The following is a 17,697-nucleotide window of genomic DNA, read 5'->3' on the forward strand; positions in this document are numbered from 1 at the left end:
CTGTGAATTTTGGCCCACCCTGTACAGGTCACATCCATTTGGCAAGTTCAGTTTTATGTGAAATAGAATCCAATGTTATTAATGAATGTGTGCATGCATGCAGTATTTAGACTGCAAGCTTTATGGTATTGTTTGTACGGTGTATTGTGTTTAAACACCTTTTAAAAAAAAAATATTATTTATGTTGAAAGGAGGTCATCACTGTACGTTGTTTACACAACAGTGATGCAATGATTCCTGTTTGTTGCTTGTAATTTTTTGTGCCAAACAAGGCCCCACTTTCACCACTTCATGCTTTGTGTCCACACTGTCCTCTTCCCCACATTATATGTGACAATCCTGTGGTTTGAGGCTCTTGTAAACCAACCTCTAAGGTGTGTACGTATATAAACCGATGCAAATAGACATTATTGAGGCAGAGGGTTTGTTTGGTGCCATCATGAGAGTGCTATCAATCTTATTCCTCGTGGGCACCATGTGTGTTAGGAGTCACTGCGCTCCTACACCCCGCAAGACCCCACTGCCTATTGTATTTGTGGGAGAGATCCGTAACAACATGAGTGACGTGCAACTGGCTGAGGTGAGATATTCAGTGTCTTTCTCTATCTATGCCCTTGATCTCCATTTTATGTGTATACCAGCCTCTTTGCTACATTATCTGTCACATCACTGATCTTCGATGCCCTTTAATTTTACCTGTACTTTAAAACAAAAACAGGGTTATTCTGTAAGCTGAAAACTGCCCACCGCCTGTGAACGTCCCCTAACTTACAAGTGTTAGTGTTCAACTGAGTATTCCATAACTGTAATTCAGTGGTTAATTTAGGGAAAGCAAAAAAAGTAGGGGTGATCCTGCTAGGGAAAAAAGGGAAAGCACAACATAGTGTATGACTATAGATAGATAATGGTTCAATTAGCCACTCACACTTTAAATGCCAAATTCAAGCTTTCAGAATATCTTTGAAGAGATCACTCTCTTTCTTCAGACCCTGAACAGTCTCAGGACCATTTAAAGAGAAGAAAAAGTGCAAAAAATTGTAGTGGAAATGTAATTTTAAAAATGTGAAACTTTTTTCAAGTCCACCAGTCTGGTGGACTGGTAACCGTTTCATATTTTTGACTGCCATACCTGCAGTTTTAAAATGACATGTGAGCGTATAAAATTGATGTACACTTTATTTGAAATGTGCACAACAATTTTAATACGCAATACGATGTAATATGCTTATTTTGTCCAGAGCAATTTGTGCCTGTTAAAATATACCAAAGAGAGAGTTCCAATATTAATCAAACACTGAATATTTATAAAAGTGCTTCTCAACTAGTACAGTTATAGACACAGTGCAAAATATTGATGACTACATAGAACAAACAGCAAATCAACATATTTGCTATAAACTAATTACAGTAAAAGGTTTAAAAAAAAGGGGGGGGGTCAGGAGGCTAGTTCTTTGTCCCCTCTGCTGGACAAATTTTCTTTTCAAAAACGTGAAAGGTGATGAGAGGGTGGGATAGCTGTCCCTGGAAAAAGTTACATTTTTCTAGGGGAATGCAGTTCTTTCCTTGTTGTTTAGGGGTCCATTGGACCCCCATAACTGGAGTTATAAATTGCATTAGTTGGGAAAAAGGGAAAGGGGGAGAGAAAGGGGTTTAAACGTTCTCTATAAGTAACTAGACAGACAAAAGTTAAGTGTTTTTAATAGCTGAGCCGTAATTACATTTTTAATCCATCAACTACCACAAATTAAGTGCAAAACATAGAGCAAAATGTCCATAATGCTATGGGATTCCTTTGTACTCCCATTTAAAAATTACCTTCTGGGACTAGATATTCCGTGTGTAAGACGCTCCCCATATATAAGATGACCCCTATTTTGTGAGCCCAAAATTGAGAAATAAATATTTTAAACATCAAATAGAACAGCTTTGATATTTTAGAGGTGACTTCTGAGGAGAACTTGTGATTCTCATGCCTCCCCCGTGCTACGGTACTCTGTGAAGTTAACGGTACTCTGTGAAGTTAACTTGTGATTCTCATGCCTCCCCCGTGCTACGGTACTCTGTGAAGTTAATGGCTCTATTGTGCATGCTGGGAGACTACAGCTACCACAATACAGCAGGGTGGTGTGAGGGCATGCTGGGACATACCAGGAATATTCCCTCTGCTTCCTTATCCCCATTACCCCCCATAAATATAAATCATAAAGCAAGAGCTACCTGAGGTGGAGCAAACTTTAATATGGCTGCTCCTTTTATGGTGTGGCGGCATGTCTCTGGAGCTCCATTGGTGGTAAGTGCTGATGTCTGCTACAGGTCCCACACATATAGGGACCTCTTCCTCCTTGCCCTAGCATTCAGAAGTGGTTCGGCAGGAGGGAAGCCAGGTATGTGTCTGGGCCGTGGCACACTGAAACGCGACAGGCCACATCTTGGCTTAAGCTCCACGCACAAGTGTTTATTCTGAAGTGCCAAAGGTTGCTTACTCCTGTGCTATACTGTTAACCTATCACAAACCACCCGTGGAGAATAAACTATTGAGCAGATACTTCTCACAGTTTTGTTAATTCTTCTAAACCGTAAAATTCAAGTGTATATATCCCATAACCAAATGGGTAAGATAAGGAGTGGGTGGAATACTAAATGGATTTTTATTCCCCGTGTTAAATATCCTTGATTTAGCTGTGGGTGTGCTAAAACCCTGAAGCTTTGGAACTCCTGGTCCAGATTAACCCCTCATGTCCCATTGTAACACATTATTGCTTTCTTTATAGAGTTACCTAAATCGGTATGGCTACCTGGTCTCAGAGCAGGGGTCTGATGCCCGCATAGCCCTGCAGAAGGCTCTTCGCAAAATGCAGCAGAAGCTGGGATTGCAAGAGACAGGAGATCTAAATCAAGAAACAATGGCTGCCATGCAAGCCCCTCGTTGTGGTGTGCCAGATGTAGGTCGGTACAACACATTTGAGGGTGATTTAAAGTGGGATCATGATGAAATCACATACACGTAAGTATATTAGTTGAAATTACATTGATTTTTAGATCTCTCCTTTATTGCATAATATCAGCTTGTAAAATAAAAGCAACAATAAAAATATATATAAAATGTTGTTTTGAATGTGTGTGCCTGTATTTACCTTTTATATTGACATATCCTCCTGCCTTGAATGATTTAAATGTAGGAAAGAGAAACCCAATATTGATTATGTAGATAAACCTTGTACGTGATGAGACTCATAATCTAGGAGACTCACATTTGTAAACAAATCACTTCTACAATTTTATAATAAACCTTTAAATGCTCTCCTGATCTATTTGTCACCCAGTATCCTGAACTACTCTCCTGATTTGGACCGTGAAGTCATAGACGATGCCTTTTCTCGTGCCTTCAACGTCTGGAGCGAAGTGACTCCTCTTACATTTAAACGAATATACGAAGGAGTACCTGACATTGACATCCTATTTGGATCTGACAGTAAGTAGACATACCGATAAAGTTATTGGAAAACAATCTGTAGCTTGATTTTGATTTTCAATGAGTCTTATCTGTACGTTAATGTGTTCTTCACAATCCCACAACTGTCTTAAAATGACTCTGTTCCCACCTTAGAGAAGACAAACGTAATAATCCCATAAAACATTGAGGACACACATTATAACCTCTCGGTGAGAACCATCCATTCAATCCATTCACACAATTGCTCACTAAGGGCTATAAGCAGAAATAAAATTGGACATGATGTTTGACTTTCTGTTGTATTTGCTTCTAATATCATCGATCTAATCTACCTATCCGATAGGCTAGCTTGTTGCAGATGTGTTAAAATTTATATGGTTGAAGGAATGCACTTGAAATTCGGGTTGATCGATTAACTAAAACGCTAGCTAAACTGAATTGCATTTCACGCAAAGAATTGCTGCAAATATAAGATAAAAGAGCCCATATGGAAAAACAAACCTGCAGTACACCCAGTAACATGAGATAGGTTTTCAACCTTAGTTGGGGAAGTTAGTTGTCATTGACCTAGAACATAATAATGCTGTGACAGTTTGTGCGAAGTCAAAAGACAACATTGTATATTCCTTCATCCTTCTCTTAAACAGATCATGGAGACCCCTACCCATTTGATGGCACGAATGGACTCTTGGCTCATGCATACCCTCCTGGTAGTGGCGTGCAGGGGGATGCACACTTTGATGATGATGAGTTCTGGACTCTTGGCACCGGAATTGGTAAGAATCAGCTCATAACATAGTAACCATTATTTTGTTACATAGTAACATAGGCTGGAAAAAAGATTCCCATATTAAAACCCGTTTTCCTAGCACTATAGGCTCCTGCAGTGCCCCCCTCCCATGGTGCTGAAGGGGTTAAAACCCCCTCTAGTCATTTACCTGAACCCAGCGCCAATGTCTATCGGCGCTTGGTCAGGCTCCACCTGCGCTCCTCCTTAGCCGGTGGGGAAACCTAATACATAGGCGCGACAATGGCTGCACTCGCAGTAGGATTTCCCCATGGGAAAGCATTATTCAATGCTTTCCTATGGGGAAAAATCTGATGCTGGAGGTCCTCATGCAGAGCGTCTGTCTGGTAGACAGCCACTAGAAGAGGAGTTAACCCTTTAGAGGTAATTATTGCAGTTTCTCAGAATAATTACCACTATAGAGCTAAGGGACATTGCACCCAGACCACTTCAATGAGCTGAAGTAGTCTGGGTGCCTACAGTGTCCCTATAAGGACCAAGATTTTTTTTAAGATGCTATGCAATTGTGACCAAGGCTTGTTTGGGACTTTTGCCATGCATTCATTCTGTCAAAATGTCCCCTTTTCTGTTTAAATGCACTCATGTTATATAAATATAATTTTGATATCCTATATGTATATGTAACACAAAATTAAATAGGAATAAAAAAATAAAAACTGTTTTTCAATTTTACATTTCATCGTTTTTACACATCAAGTGCAACTAAAGAAAACCAACTCAAAATAGATTAACTAATTCGTCCTGATTGATAAAATGCCCAATATGTCTAGGATTTCATTCAATTTTTAGAAGTTATAAAACAAATATTGCAAGGAGTGAATTTTTAAAAAGCTAAAACTTTGCAAAATGTGGCATGCTGAGATTACAACTTTAATTGCAGTCACAGAATCCAAAACTGTTAAACCAAAATATAGATTTATAGAAAGTATATACCCCAAGCTGTGTAACTAAGAGCAATTTGACACTTTTGATTTAACCATTTTATCACAAACCTAGGTGAAATTAGTTAATTCACAGAATATGTATCTCGCTACTGCAAACGCCCCATATTTCTACTCTGCTACTGTTGTCTAGTAAAATAATACCCCACATTTATTTACTTTGACTTAATCCTACCCCCAATCTTGTTCCAACCCACAATCCTACCCATAATCTAATCCCTTTTCTTACATTTAAACCTATCCGTAATCCAACCCCTAATGATACCTATAATCCCACCCCTTAATCCCACCATCGAATCCCACACCCTAACAAGCAAGCTATCACTGGCCACCAACTGTCAGTAAGGCTTTAGACAAGCAAGCTACCACTGGCCACCAACTGTCAGTAAGGCTTCAGACAAGCAAGCTATCACTGGCCACCAACTGTCAGTAAGGCTCCAGACAAGCAAGCTATCACTGGCCACCAACTGTCAGTAAGGCTTCAGACAAGCAAGCTATCACTGGCCACCAACTGTCAGTAAGGCTTCAGACAAGCAAGCTATCACTGGCCACCAACTGTCAGTAAGGCTTTAGACAAGCAAGCTACCACTGGCCACCAACTGTCAGTAAGGCTTGAGAACGATCTACTGAAGTTCCGCCGGAGCTTAAAAACAGCTTTATTTGCTCAGGCGTACGGGATGACATGAAAATTTTTAACTTGGTCCAAATGCATGTGATTATAATGCTGTTGTTTGCTGGATATTGTTTTGTCTGTTTTTTATTGCTGGTATGCGCATCGAGACCCTATGGGTAATAAGACTGCGTTTCTTAAGAATTTTTAATAAATAAATAAATAATAAATAATCCTACCCCCAGTCCTGTATCTGAGGGATTCCTTCTGCTAATGTCAGTACTGACATCAGCAGAGGGATTTCCTAGTTCACACAGTGCAGTGGACTCTTTTGCAGCATGAGAGGGTGAGCTTTCTCCTTCAACACACAGAGATCGGTACTAGGCAGCTGGCAAAGCGCAGCACCAATCATTGGGCTAAGGATTGGTGAACTTTGGGGGGTCTTTGTCATAGTAGGGGGACAGTGCCAAGCTGTGGGAATACCTATTTCATTTTAATATTCAAAATTACCTAGTTTAAATCAATTTAAAGAGCTAGGGGCCGCGTTCACCATAAGCGCTGCACCATAAGCGCTGTCAGTCTGGGGCCACTAATTGTATCAAAAGAAACCTGGGGGGGGCGTGGCTAGCCGAGCAACAGAGCGGACGCAAACCTCTGGAGCTCCGAGACAGAAACCCAAAAAGTACGATATCCCAAACATATTGGAGCCCCACAGGAGACATTTTTACCCACCCTCCAACAGAGACTGCCATGGGACGAAAAAATAAAAAATATCAGACTCCAGCGACACTGAGAACGCCAGACATAAGGCTCTCCTTTGAGAGGCCTGCAGCCGCAACCGCGGCTCCCGCCAAAATGGCGCCCGCGGCCCGGGCAGAAGAGGAGGCCTCAGACGCATCCCAAGAGGAGGGAGACATGTCCTCCTCACCAGAACCGGGAGAAGACTACCCAGAAACGGATTCCGAGGAGGACTCATCCCCGGTGACTAAGGGAGATATAAAGAACCTCCTGCATGAAATAAGGCAAGTCTGGAAATCGGACCTGAAAGAGGCCCAAGCAGACATAGGAGACCTTCGCAAGAGGATCTCCGACATTGAAAATAAAGAGAAAACACGGGAACACCAGAGGCAGGACACCCGCAACCAAATAGAAGACCTAACCTCAAAGGTGCAGAAACTTACCCGGTCGGTGACCGCACTGGAATCCCGCCACAGACGCAAGAATGTCCGCATGCGGGGCATACCGGAAACGGTGAGCGACGAGGCTCTGCTACCCTTCACCCAGAGACTGGTGGCCTCGATGGGCCTAAAGAGCAAAGACACCAAGGGGATGGTAGTCTCGGCGTTCCGAGTACGAAAAGCGGCAGCAGCACCCCAAGGAGCTCCGAGAGACACAATAGTCATTTCCAGAGACATAGCAGTGAGAGCCGCTATCCTCAACAAATCCAGGGAGGTAAAGTCATTCCGGCTCGAGGGCTGCTGCGTGACGATCTATGGAGACCTTCCCTTCGAGGTACTAGCGGCAAGGAGACAACTGGCTCCAGCAGCCAAGAAACTGAGAGAGGCAGAGGTCCGGTACCGCTGGGGAGCAGACGGAACGCTGAATATCCAAAGGGGAAGCGAGACACTCACCCTATCGTCCGGGGAAGACCCCACGGCGTTCTGGAAGGCCATAAACATACCGGGCGAAGAACCACAAAGCACTGGGGCCTGATCCTGAGAGTGCCGACAAAGATAGAACGAGAGCCTGCGAGTGGAGCAGCCCTGTAACAAGGACTGACCCACCACCTGACTAAACCCATATCAGACATCACGGCTAAGAGACTACACAAAACTCACATAACCAAGAAGGGAGACAGCCTCACACCTGGACGAAACGGCAGGAAGCCCATGACACTTTGCCCCTCAGCCACAACATCAGACACATTACGAGACACAGTACCACATAGACTAGACGCCTAGCACCATAGTCACACGAAACTACACAACATAGACACCACAAAATAACACATAAGAGACGAAGACACACACCAGACTTAACAAGACCCATCTGAAGACAACCCATGTGTTATGTATAACTGTACAGCAGAACTCTAAAATGTGAGACTTTATAGAAGAGGCACAGAATAACACTTGCCTCCATGTCATACTCTGTATTAGTTGTATTCTTTGATGCAAAATCTCAATAAAATACAAATTTAAAAAAAAAAAAAAAAAAAAAAGAAACCTGGGGATTCCTGATTTTCTTAAGGCAGCAGGCTGGGGCAGTCATAGAAATACCACAGCGGAGTGAGATCGCTCACCTGTGGTATTTAAAGGGCTATGTGCAGCACCTTTGAGTGCTGTACCTAGCTCATTGCTAACTGTGGCCCCAGCTGACACAGAGGACCTTCAGGTATTGCACTATACCTTGGGAGTCCTTGGTATCCTTGGCACCAGAAGGGATTTAACTCCTACTGGTAGTTTTACTGCATGATGGTCTATGCCGTCACAGGGCGTTAAAGACCTGCATACGTTCGTAAACGGTTACGGTATATTTTTTTTAAATGGTACAACAGAACCAAAACAACAAATAGAAATTCAGATTAGCCAAGTGCAAAAGCAAGAATTCAACAAAATAGCTCCTCTAACGTTTAACTTTTTCAAATTTGCCCTTCTTCCGAATACATCTTTTTCTTATATATACCTGACAATCTACATAACACTGTACACATTTTCATTATGTAAGATTTAGAATAAAATATTTGATGCCCGGGGTCTGAGAAACAAAGCCTTCCATAACATCAAAGAGAGGATGGCATGGGTATTTAACTAGGCTTTCCTGCTCTAAATTCACTGTCACAGAGCGTTAACCAACAGAGATTATCCCTTTCTATACATAACTGTAATCTGTCTCTCTCACGAGGAGCTAAGTAACAATTGTCCCCTATCCAATATTCATTGTAGAAGGACCGTTTCTTGGTAAGATATATCTGCTTAAAAATGATTTCACTCTCAGATTTCCCCATACAAGGCAGTCTAGGATCTGATTAAAAGCTGTTGAACAATATGCAATGACCTCTTTCTTTGTGTATCTATGTAAGACACTTTTCACTTGTTTCAAATATAGCTGTTTAACCAGCATTCCATCAGTGTGTCACATGCTGTTTACTAAGAGTAGTGAAAATGATTTAGGGTCCTTAATGTATATTACAATGCAGGTAATTTCAAGTTTAGAAGATTACAGAATTAAAGGGACTCTCCAGTGCCAGGAAAACAAACCGTTTTCCTGGTACTGCAGGTCCCCTCTCCCTCCCACCCCCCCATCCCAAGTTGCTGAAGGGGTTAAAGCCCCTTCAGTGACTTACCTGTATCTAGCGCCGATGTCCCTCGGCGCTGGTTCAGGGTCCGCCCACGCTCCTCCTCCGCCGTCGTCATCCGGCGGGGGAGACCTATTGATCATGCGTGGCCGCTGGCGGGGGAGACGTAATGCGCATGCGCTGCAATGCTGCGCACGCGCATTAGACCTCCCCATAGGAAAGCATTGAAAAATGCTTTCCTATGAGGATTTCAGCGACGCTGGAGGTCCTCACATAGTGTGAGGACGTCCAGCAACGTTATAGCACACTCTTCATGTGCTATAATCACGGAAGTGCCCTCTAGAGAGCCACTAGAGGAGGAGTTAACCCTGCAAGGAAAATTTAGCAGTTTATGAAAACTGCAATAATTACAGTTGCAGGGTTAAGGGTAGTGGGAGTTGGCACCCAGACCACTCCAATGGGCAAAAAGTCCTGGAGTGTCCCTTTAATTCTCCATTCTTTTAAAGGGATACTCTACTGCCCAAATAAAGTCACTATTCTGCAGATATTCTCCAAATAAAACATGCATACAGCTAATTGTGCATTTTTTCATTGGAGTTATATGTAAAAGCTGCAGATCTTTTGTCTGGAGCCCTTCTAACCCAGCCCATACTTTGTGTCATTCTAATCACAGGTTTCCCAATGCAGCTCTATGAGAAGTATTTGCAAGGCATGTGCTTTGAGCAATTGTTGCCTCTTGAGTTTAGCTCCACCGAGCTAAAAAAAAAAACTAGGAAGTAACAGGACTGATTGTCTGATTGCCAGCCAGGTGGGTGTAACCAGGTAATTTAACCCCTTAAGGACACATGACGGAAATATTCCATCGTGATTCCCTTTTATTGCAGAAGTTGTGTCCTTAAGGGGTTAAAAAAGTGCCAATTTTGTAAAATGAAAGAAAAAAAATTACACCCTATTCGCACATAAAGCACTAGCAAGAGCTTAAGGGGTGTGGAGTGTCCCTTTAGGTAAATGTGACCTCTTTCTTAAACATAGCACTGTTATTTTAAGAGCGGTCTCTTCCTCTATTCCGTTAAAACTTTCTCATGGTCTGTAAGATTGGCCTGTAGCTCACTACAATATTTTGTCCCATAAAGACAATGAGCAGAACAAGATTATTTTATTTTTTTAATTCATTTCCCCTTAAAATATTACTGCTGCAATTTGTTCAGGTTTAACAGCAGTACTAGAGTGACCTTTTCTTGCCAGGTCCACCTAAAGCTATAGCAGCTCCCAAACCACTATCTATATATTAATCCATTATAGGGTTTTGGAGTTCAGGATTTCAGACAAACCTCAAGTTGTTTGAAGTCAAATGCAAAAGTGTAATACTTAGTTGCTTTGGTAGCCATATCCGTAGGTGTGAGAGTGCTATAACACCCACCTTCCATTGCTGCCATCTTCACCAAGCAGGATAATAATCACTGCATCGAGACATGTTGGAAACAAGAGAACCACCTAGGGAATGGATCTCTTGCTCCCCCTGTAGTCATTCCTCAGCATTACACCCTGTGTACAAAGGATTTGATTGACAGGTGGGGAGGGGCTATATGGCTGTTATGTTGCCAAGAGTGTCCTGGTGCCCCTCTTACGTAATTAGTCAATACTTTACTAATGTTTTGACAATGTACCTGTTTTCTGCCAAGCGCCATCTAGCTCCTCCATGAGAGTTGGAAGTTCTCTATATTAAGTTAAACCTGGGGGATCAGTGTCACAGACAATTTATTTCTAACTAAACCAAAGTAAGGCAAACGTTAATCAAGGGGACACCAAAAGTTTTAACAAAATGTATTTTGTTTAATATTAGGGAGGTTGCTAGGTCTAGACAATAAAAAGTCCCCAGGGGTATGGTGTAATAGGGTGGTGGAAAGCTTGAGTTACAACAGAAGCAAGTTTAGCCTAGACAAATTTAGCCCACCACAAATTAAGAGACGTTTTGTCTTATACGTATTTATTGATTTTTTTTCTTTTTCTTTTGGGGGGGATAATTAAGTTGCCTTATGCCTATCCCACGCATGCCTAAACTCATTTACTGTGTTAACCTCTACCACTTCAGCTGGAAGCCTATTCCATGCATCCACTACCCTCTCAGTAAAGTAATACTTCCGGATATTATTTTTAAACCTTTGTCCCTCTAATTTAAGACTATGTCCTCTTGTTGTGGTAGTTTTTCTTCTTTTAAATATAGTCTCCTCCTTTACTGTGTTGATTCCCTTTAGGAATTTAAATGTTTCTATCATATCCCCCCTGTCTCGTCTTTCCTCCAAGCTATGAATGTTAACCAGTTTAGTAGCCCTTCTCTGAACTCTCTCTAAGGTATCAATATCCTTCTGAAGATATGGTCTCCAGTACTGCGTACAATACTCCAAGTGAGGTCTCACCATGTTCTGTACAATGGCATGAGCACTTCCCTCTTTCTGCTAATACATCTCCCAATACAACCAAGCATTCTGCTAGCATTTCCTGCTGCTCTATTACATTGTCTGCCTACCTTTAAGTCATCAGAAATAATTACCCCTAAATCCCTTTCCTAAATTCCTTTAATATAACCAAGTAAACCAGTTAACTCCTGGGTATCATTTGGACACTGTAGTAGAGATCCTATTGCCTCATCAAAATGTTGCTTAGAATTAGAAGACCTGATCTGACTGCTCACCTTATTAGATGCTCTTTTGCAGTAGCAGTTGAATAAAAAACACATTCATCATCTTTGAGCTGATTAAAATCTTGTGACCTCCAGTAAAGGGTGAAAATTGTATTTTTAAAATGTAAATTAGATTACATTAAAATATATAGCAAAAGGGCAGTGTTGGTAGGATATCTAGATGAGATACAAAGTCACCAATTCCACGCTTGGGTTCAGACATTATTTATTGCCTGTAAATAAATCCAATGATTATTGGGAGAATAGCAAAACAATTCTGCACAAGGGGCATTCCCTCACACACTTTGATACATGAATAAATATTCACAGCTAACAATAAATTATGTAATTGACTAATACGATATAAGTAATTTGCAATTATGTAACATCCTCTAAAAAAAAAAAAAAAAAACTATGTATTGCTCCCTGTGAATCTGGCAGGCGTGAGATGTTTAACATTCACATACCGCATTCTAAACACTCAGCATTGTCCTTTCCACATCCTACTACCCTACCAGTCTCCCAGGCATTTTAACATAGTCCTTGAAAGATATTCTATTACACTAAAATCTGCCTATAATTCCAAACATTTAGTTGAACAATATAGACGCCATTTTGTAATGTTTTTAAAATTGGCATCCATTTTTGGCTACTTTCACAGATGAATTGGTTATATAAATATGGTGAACTAGAGGTTATCTAGGGCATGCAGTCATATGCTAACGTGCTAAAAGCACACTGAATCTCATTTTCTACCATATGCAGTCTCTAACCACATTGATTTCCCTCATTATCCTCAGTTGTAAAATCACATTTTGGAAATGCAAATGGAGCTCTGTGCCAGTTTCCATTCATATTTGGGGGTAAATCGTATTCCAGTTGTACGACTGTCGGACGCTCTGACGGGAATCTCTGGTGTAGTACCACTCCCAACTTCGATCAGGATGGCAAATATGGCTTCTGTCCCAGCGAATGCAAGTATCTGAATACCATTCAAGTAATGTTTAACAATATACTTATTCATAATTATGTGGAAATTCAATAAAAAAAAAATCTCAGGGTAATACAGAGAATGCCACCTATTGGTACCCGGGTAACCAAGGGCTAATAGTAATTTCCCACAAACAATAACACTTCCTAAATTCAAAGAGAGATCACAGGGACAGTCCAGGCTGGAATTGGCCATTCTGCAATAATGCACCATATACATAATGCATCTAAAAATATACAACAATCAATTTAAAATAAGGTTTAATTAAAAACAATTGAAGATGCTACATTTGCAAGAAATCCCTAGGCTTTGCAAGCAGTGCGCACAGTGCAGACCAGGGATCACCCAAGCGTTATTAACTTTCTACTGCAAGTGCTCACTTATCCCATAAATTCTAGCACAGCAGGGATTCATGGGAAGAACAAGGAATAGTAGTTCAGTTCATCTTCTTTCTGCTTATGTTAGCTGAACTACAACTCCCATAAATCATTGCTGCACTTGCTGATGGCAGCTGTGTTATTGGAGCAAACAAAAGGCAGGTTAAAAGGGGAGAACAAAAATGGTGTCATGTGGTATGATAGCTATTCTTATGAAGAAAAAAGCCACTTTAAAAACCTACCTTAAGCAATTGTAACCTAATATTGCAGGTAATGTGCCAGGATTCCTTCTTTTAATTATTCCTTCAGATAGATATTTAATCTGTCTGGCTGCGTTTCCACATTCTCTAATATTACCTCGTTGTAATTTGAGGCAAATGACTGTAAATCCTATATGGGCTTCAGCTGTGACATCATATACTACAGTTTAGTACAGTCTTAATTAAATGACAGAACTTCAGCTGCATCCTTTTCTGCCCTTTAGAAGGAGAACCAGAATCCGTGTTTACTGTGCGTTTGTATTTCCACAGTGCTTTTCACATATGGAGGGAACAGTAATGGAGAGCCCTGTGTCTTCCCCTATATCTTCGATGGAGAGTCCTATTCTAGTTGTACCAAGGAAGGTCGTTCTGATGGGTATCGCTGGTGCAGTACTACTGCCAACTATGACAAAGATAAGAAATATGGCTTCTGCCCCAACAGAGGTAATTAGTGTCCCAAGTACTTATGGAATTGCTCCACCGTGACATAAGATAAGAGAGACCATGTCACACTCAACATGGGTGAATTTCTACTCACAATGGAATTTTCACTTGCCAAAAGCTGGTGGCGAGTGAAAATGTTAAGTACTGTGTGTGTGTGCGTGTATATTTAACCCCTTAAGGACACATGACGTGTGTGACACGTCATGATTCCATTTTATTCCAGAAGTTTGGTCCTTAAGGGGTTAAAGTAGGTGTAAATAAAGGCTAGCACTATGTCAAGGTTTACACATAAAATGATTCTAAAGTAATATTGATGTAAGAAAATGAATGTGGCAGTACTTAATAGCTCTCTTCTCTTTCAGACACTGCTGTGATTGGTGGAAACTCTCAGGGAGATCCTTGTGTCTTCCCATTTACATTTCAAGGAAAAACCTATAATTCATGCACAAGTGAAGGTCGGGGGGACGGGAGGTTGTGGTGCGCAACCACCTCTAGCTACGACACAGACAGCAAATGGGGTTTCTGTCCTGATCAAGGTTTGTTAATATTGCTTGCAAGGGTCGTTTTCTTATAAACTGATTTTGAAGCCCTACCATAGCAGATAAATACAGTTTACATGTAATCCATACACTTCTTTAATTTTTTTTTTTTTTTTATTCTTTATTTTGAAAGATTTTTTTGGGTGGAGGGGAGGGGTACAGAAAGAAAGACAGGGGGTAAATATTTGTTGTCCAGTTTTCACAACATGTACATATACTTGTTATCACATACTTTTCATAAAGAAAAACAATAGTGTGTAGGCGTTTCGCTGGATTTTATGGTAATTTCACATATTTAGTACCATGCCTTTCATCAATGCTAGTGTGTACATCTTTTTGTTCTGGGTTTCTGAGATTGTCGTTTGTGCCACAGTTGTATCCATTTTTATTCAGCACTTTTGTTCTGTGACACTACTTTAAATGTAATAGCTTAGATATCCCCCTCTGTGATATGTGAAAATATCTGTTCACATTTCCACCTAGTGTATCTAGTTTATAAGTGCATGTCCCCCACCTACGCTATACAATATATTGATGTGATATTAATCTCTTTTCATACAGGATATAGTCTTTTCCTTGTTGCTGCCCATGAATTTGGTCATGCTTTAGGACTGGACCATAGCAATGTCCAAGATGCTTTAATGTACCCAATGTACAGCTATGTGAGTGATTTTCAGCTTCACCCTGATGATGTGAAAGGGATACAGTATCTGTATGGTGAGTAAAAGAGATTCGGCACAAGCAGTTTCATTTTGGTGGTCTAGGTGACTCGATATCATAAATACAGGGTAAAGATGACGAGTAAGATGATAGCACTGGACCAGTTATTCAGATAATCTTTATGGTATAGAACGCCAATGCATTTTTTTTAAAACAAATGTATGACGCAGGAGTGTGGAATTATTTATTTTCTTTATTTACTTGTCCAAAGTACTAAAATAGTAGCCCAAACTACTTGGTCTGTCATGATAATCTACTTGTCCTGACACTAAATAATTTAATTTAAAAAGATTGTCGCCTTGACACTGACATGCTGAGTTTTCACAAAGTTAATCTGAAAGGCGAAATGGAGGCACAAATAGCTAATGTGGAAACATTTTCCAACTCACAACATGGCTATTTATGCCTCAATTTTGCCATTTGGATTTATTTTGCAAAAATTCAGTCTTGTGAATCCTTCCCATAGTGTCCACCTTTTGATAGTGTGCAGTACATGCTCGCTGTTTGTCGTGTGGTGTGCGGTGGCTGTATGCGATGTATGTGTGGAGAGCACTGACTGTGCTTGTTGCAAGTGTGGTGTATGCTGGCTATATAACATGTGGTGGGTGCTAGCTGTATGTCATCCGTGGTGTGTCCTTTCTGCATGTGTTGTGTGCTGGATGTGATGTGTATGTGCTGGCTGTATGTGATGTGTATGTGCTGGCTGTATGTGATGTGTATGTGCTGGCTGTATGTGATGTGTATGTGCTGGCTGTATGTGATGTGTATGTGCTGGCTGTATGTGATGTGTATGTGCTGGTTGTATGTGATGTGTATGTGCTGGTTGTATGTGATGTGTATGTGCTGGTTGTATGTGATGTGTATGTGCTGGTTGTATGTGATGTGTATGTGCTGGTTGTATGTGATGTGTATGTGCTGGCTGTATGTGATGTGTATGTGCTGGCTGTATGTGATGTGTATGTGCTGGCTGTATGTTATGTTTGTGTGTGCTGGCAGCATGTAATGTGTGCTCAGGGCAGGTGCAAGGATTTCTGCCGCCCTAGGCAAAGATCAATTTTGCTGCCCCCTCATGTCACTCACTCACTGGCAGACATACTCACTTGCAGTTAGACATGCATATTCACCTGCCACTGACAGACACATACACCCACAGACACTTACTGACAGACATACACAGACACTCACTGACCTACATACAATCACTCGCTGACAGACATACAGACATACTCACTCACTGACACACACAGGCAGACACTCACTGACAGACACAGGCAGACACTCACTGAGATACATACTCACTCACTGACAGACACACACACACACTCACTGGCAGTCAAACACTCACCTCCCTGGGGTCCAGTATGGGGCAGCTTCTCACTCCTCCCGCCCGCTGTTTAGTATGCCGGAGCCGGAATGATGTCATATTCCTGCTCCCAGCATCACAGAGGGTGCGCAAGGGAAGAGTGGGAAGCTGCAAGAACAGCCTCCCTTGCCGCCTGGGTTTTCCGTCCCCTTCTCCTCCAGACATTCACTGACATTTGTTGGCAGAGCAGGCACCTGCAGCAGGTGCCTGCTCTGCCTTACCAAGCACAACTTCGGGTGCGCCCTGAGGTGGCCAGATGGCGAACTCCTGGCTCCCTGTGACAGGGCTCCTCTCGGCACCCCCACCGTCGGGCGCTTTTAGGATCAGCCTGGTGCTGGGTGTCGGTTTAAGAGCCGCTCGCCCAGTGCTGCGGCCCCAGACAGGGTCTGGCAGCCCACCAGGAAACATCCCGGTTGCGCCGGCCCTGTGTGTACTGGTTGTATGTAATGCGTATGTGCTGGCTGTATGTGATGTTTGTGTTTGCTAGTTGTATGTTATGTTTGGTGGCTGTGTGCTGGCTGTATGTGCTATGTGAGTCCTGGCTGCGTGTGTGTGTATGTGTGTGTTGGCTGTATGTGATATGTGTTTATGTGTGTGTGCGCCAGCTGTATGTGATGTGTGTGGTGTGTGATGGGTAAACCTATAATAACTCCGTGGGATTTACTAGTTTCCCAATCCAAAACATAACTCTTTTTGGCAGATCAGTGTATTTTGATTGTTATCACGCAACACAGTGTAAGATGCACATAAATTGTATCCTTTTTTTTAACATCAGAATATGGTATTTGTTGTTTAATTTCTTGAGTAATCATAGATGAAGTTATCAAATACCAACTCATCATATGTATTATTCGGTTTCTCTTTTTCTCTCTATCCTTATCTGCTTAATTTACGTTTCATTCTTTTGTTTATTTAACACTATTACCATTTTATTAAACAATCAAATACAAGACAGACTGACTAACGAACATACAAACATTTGGACAGACATTTGCTCGGTTCGCGGTGGAACAAAGGAAAAAATTGTTTTTGTAAAATAAATAAAATAAAAAAATTCCCATATCAGGCTCGAGGAGAGGGGAAACCATATGGCTAGAATGGAAACCAAATGGAAACCATATGGCTAGAAAAGAAAAACAGGAAAAACCCACCAAGAAAAGAGAGGATAAGGAAAAAAAACTTAATAGTTCAGGGTCCAATTTTTTAATCCAT

General features: G+C 41.4%; 1 protein-coding gene across 1 annotated transcript in view; it reads left to right on the plus strand.

The window, feature by feature from the left end:
• Positions 1–379: 379 nt before the first annotated feature.
• The window catches only part of LOC134614908 (matrix metalloproteinase-9-like), a 28,406-nt gene continuing 11,088 nt past the window's right edge, over positions 380–17,697 (plus strand). Inside the window, exons 1-8 of the mRNA XM_063459165.1 lie at positions 380–580; positions 2,772–3,004; positions 3,324–3,472; positions 4,102–4,230; positions 12,592–12,765; positions 13,690–13,863; positions 14,226–14,399; positions 14,964–15,119. Of these exons, the coding sequence (XP_063315235.1) occupies positions 395–580; positions 2,772–3,004; positions 3,324–3,472; positions 4,102–4,230; positions 12,592–12,765; positions 13,690–13,863; positions 14,226–14,399; positions 14,964–15,119 (1,375 nt within the window). The 5' untranslated portion in view covers positions 380–394. The remainder of the gene's footprint in view (positions 581–2,771; positions 3,005–3,323; positions 3,473–4,101; positions 4,231–12,591; positions 12,766–13,689; positions 13,864–14,225; positions 14,400–14,963; positions 15,120–17,697) is intronic.

Source organism: Pelobates fuscus, chromosome 6, assembly GCF_036172605.1.
Source record: "Pelobates fuscus isolate aPelFus1 chromosome 6, aPelFus1.pri, whole genome shotgun sequence".
NCBI classification, from domain to species: Eukaryota; Metazoa; Chordata; class Amphibia; order Anura; family Pelobatidae; genus Pelobates; species Pelobates fuscus.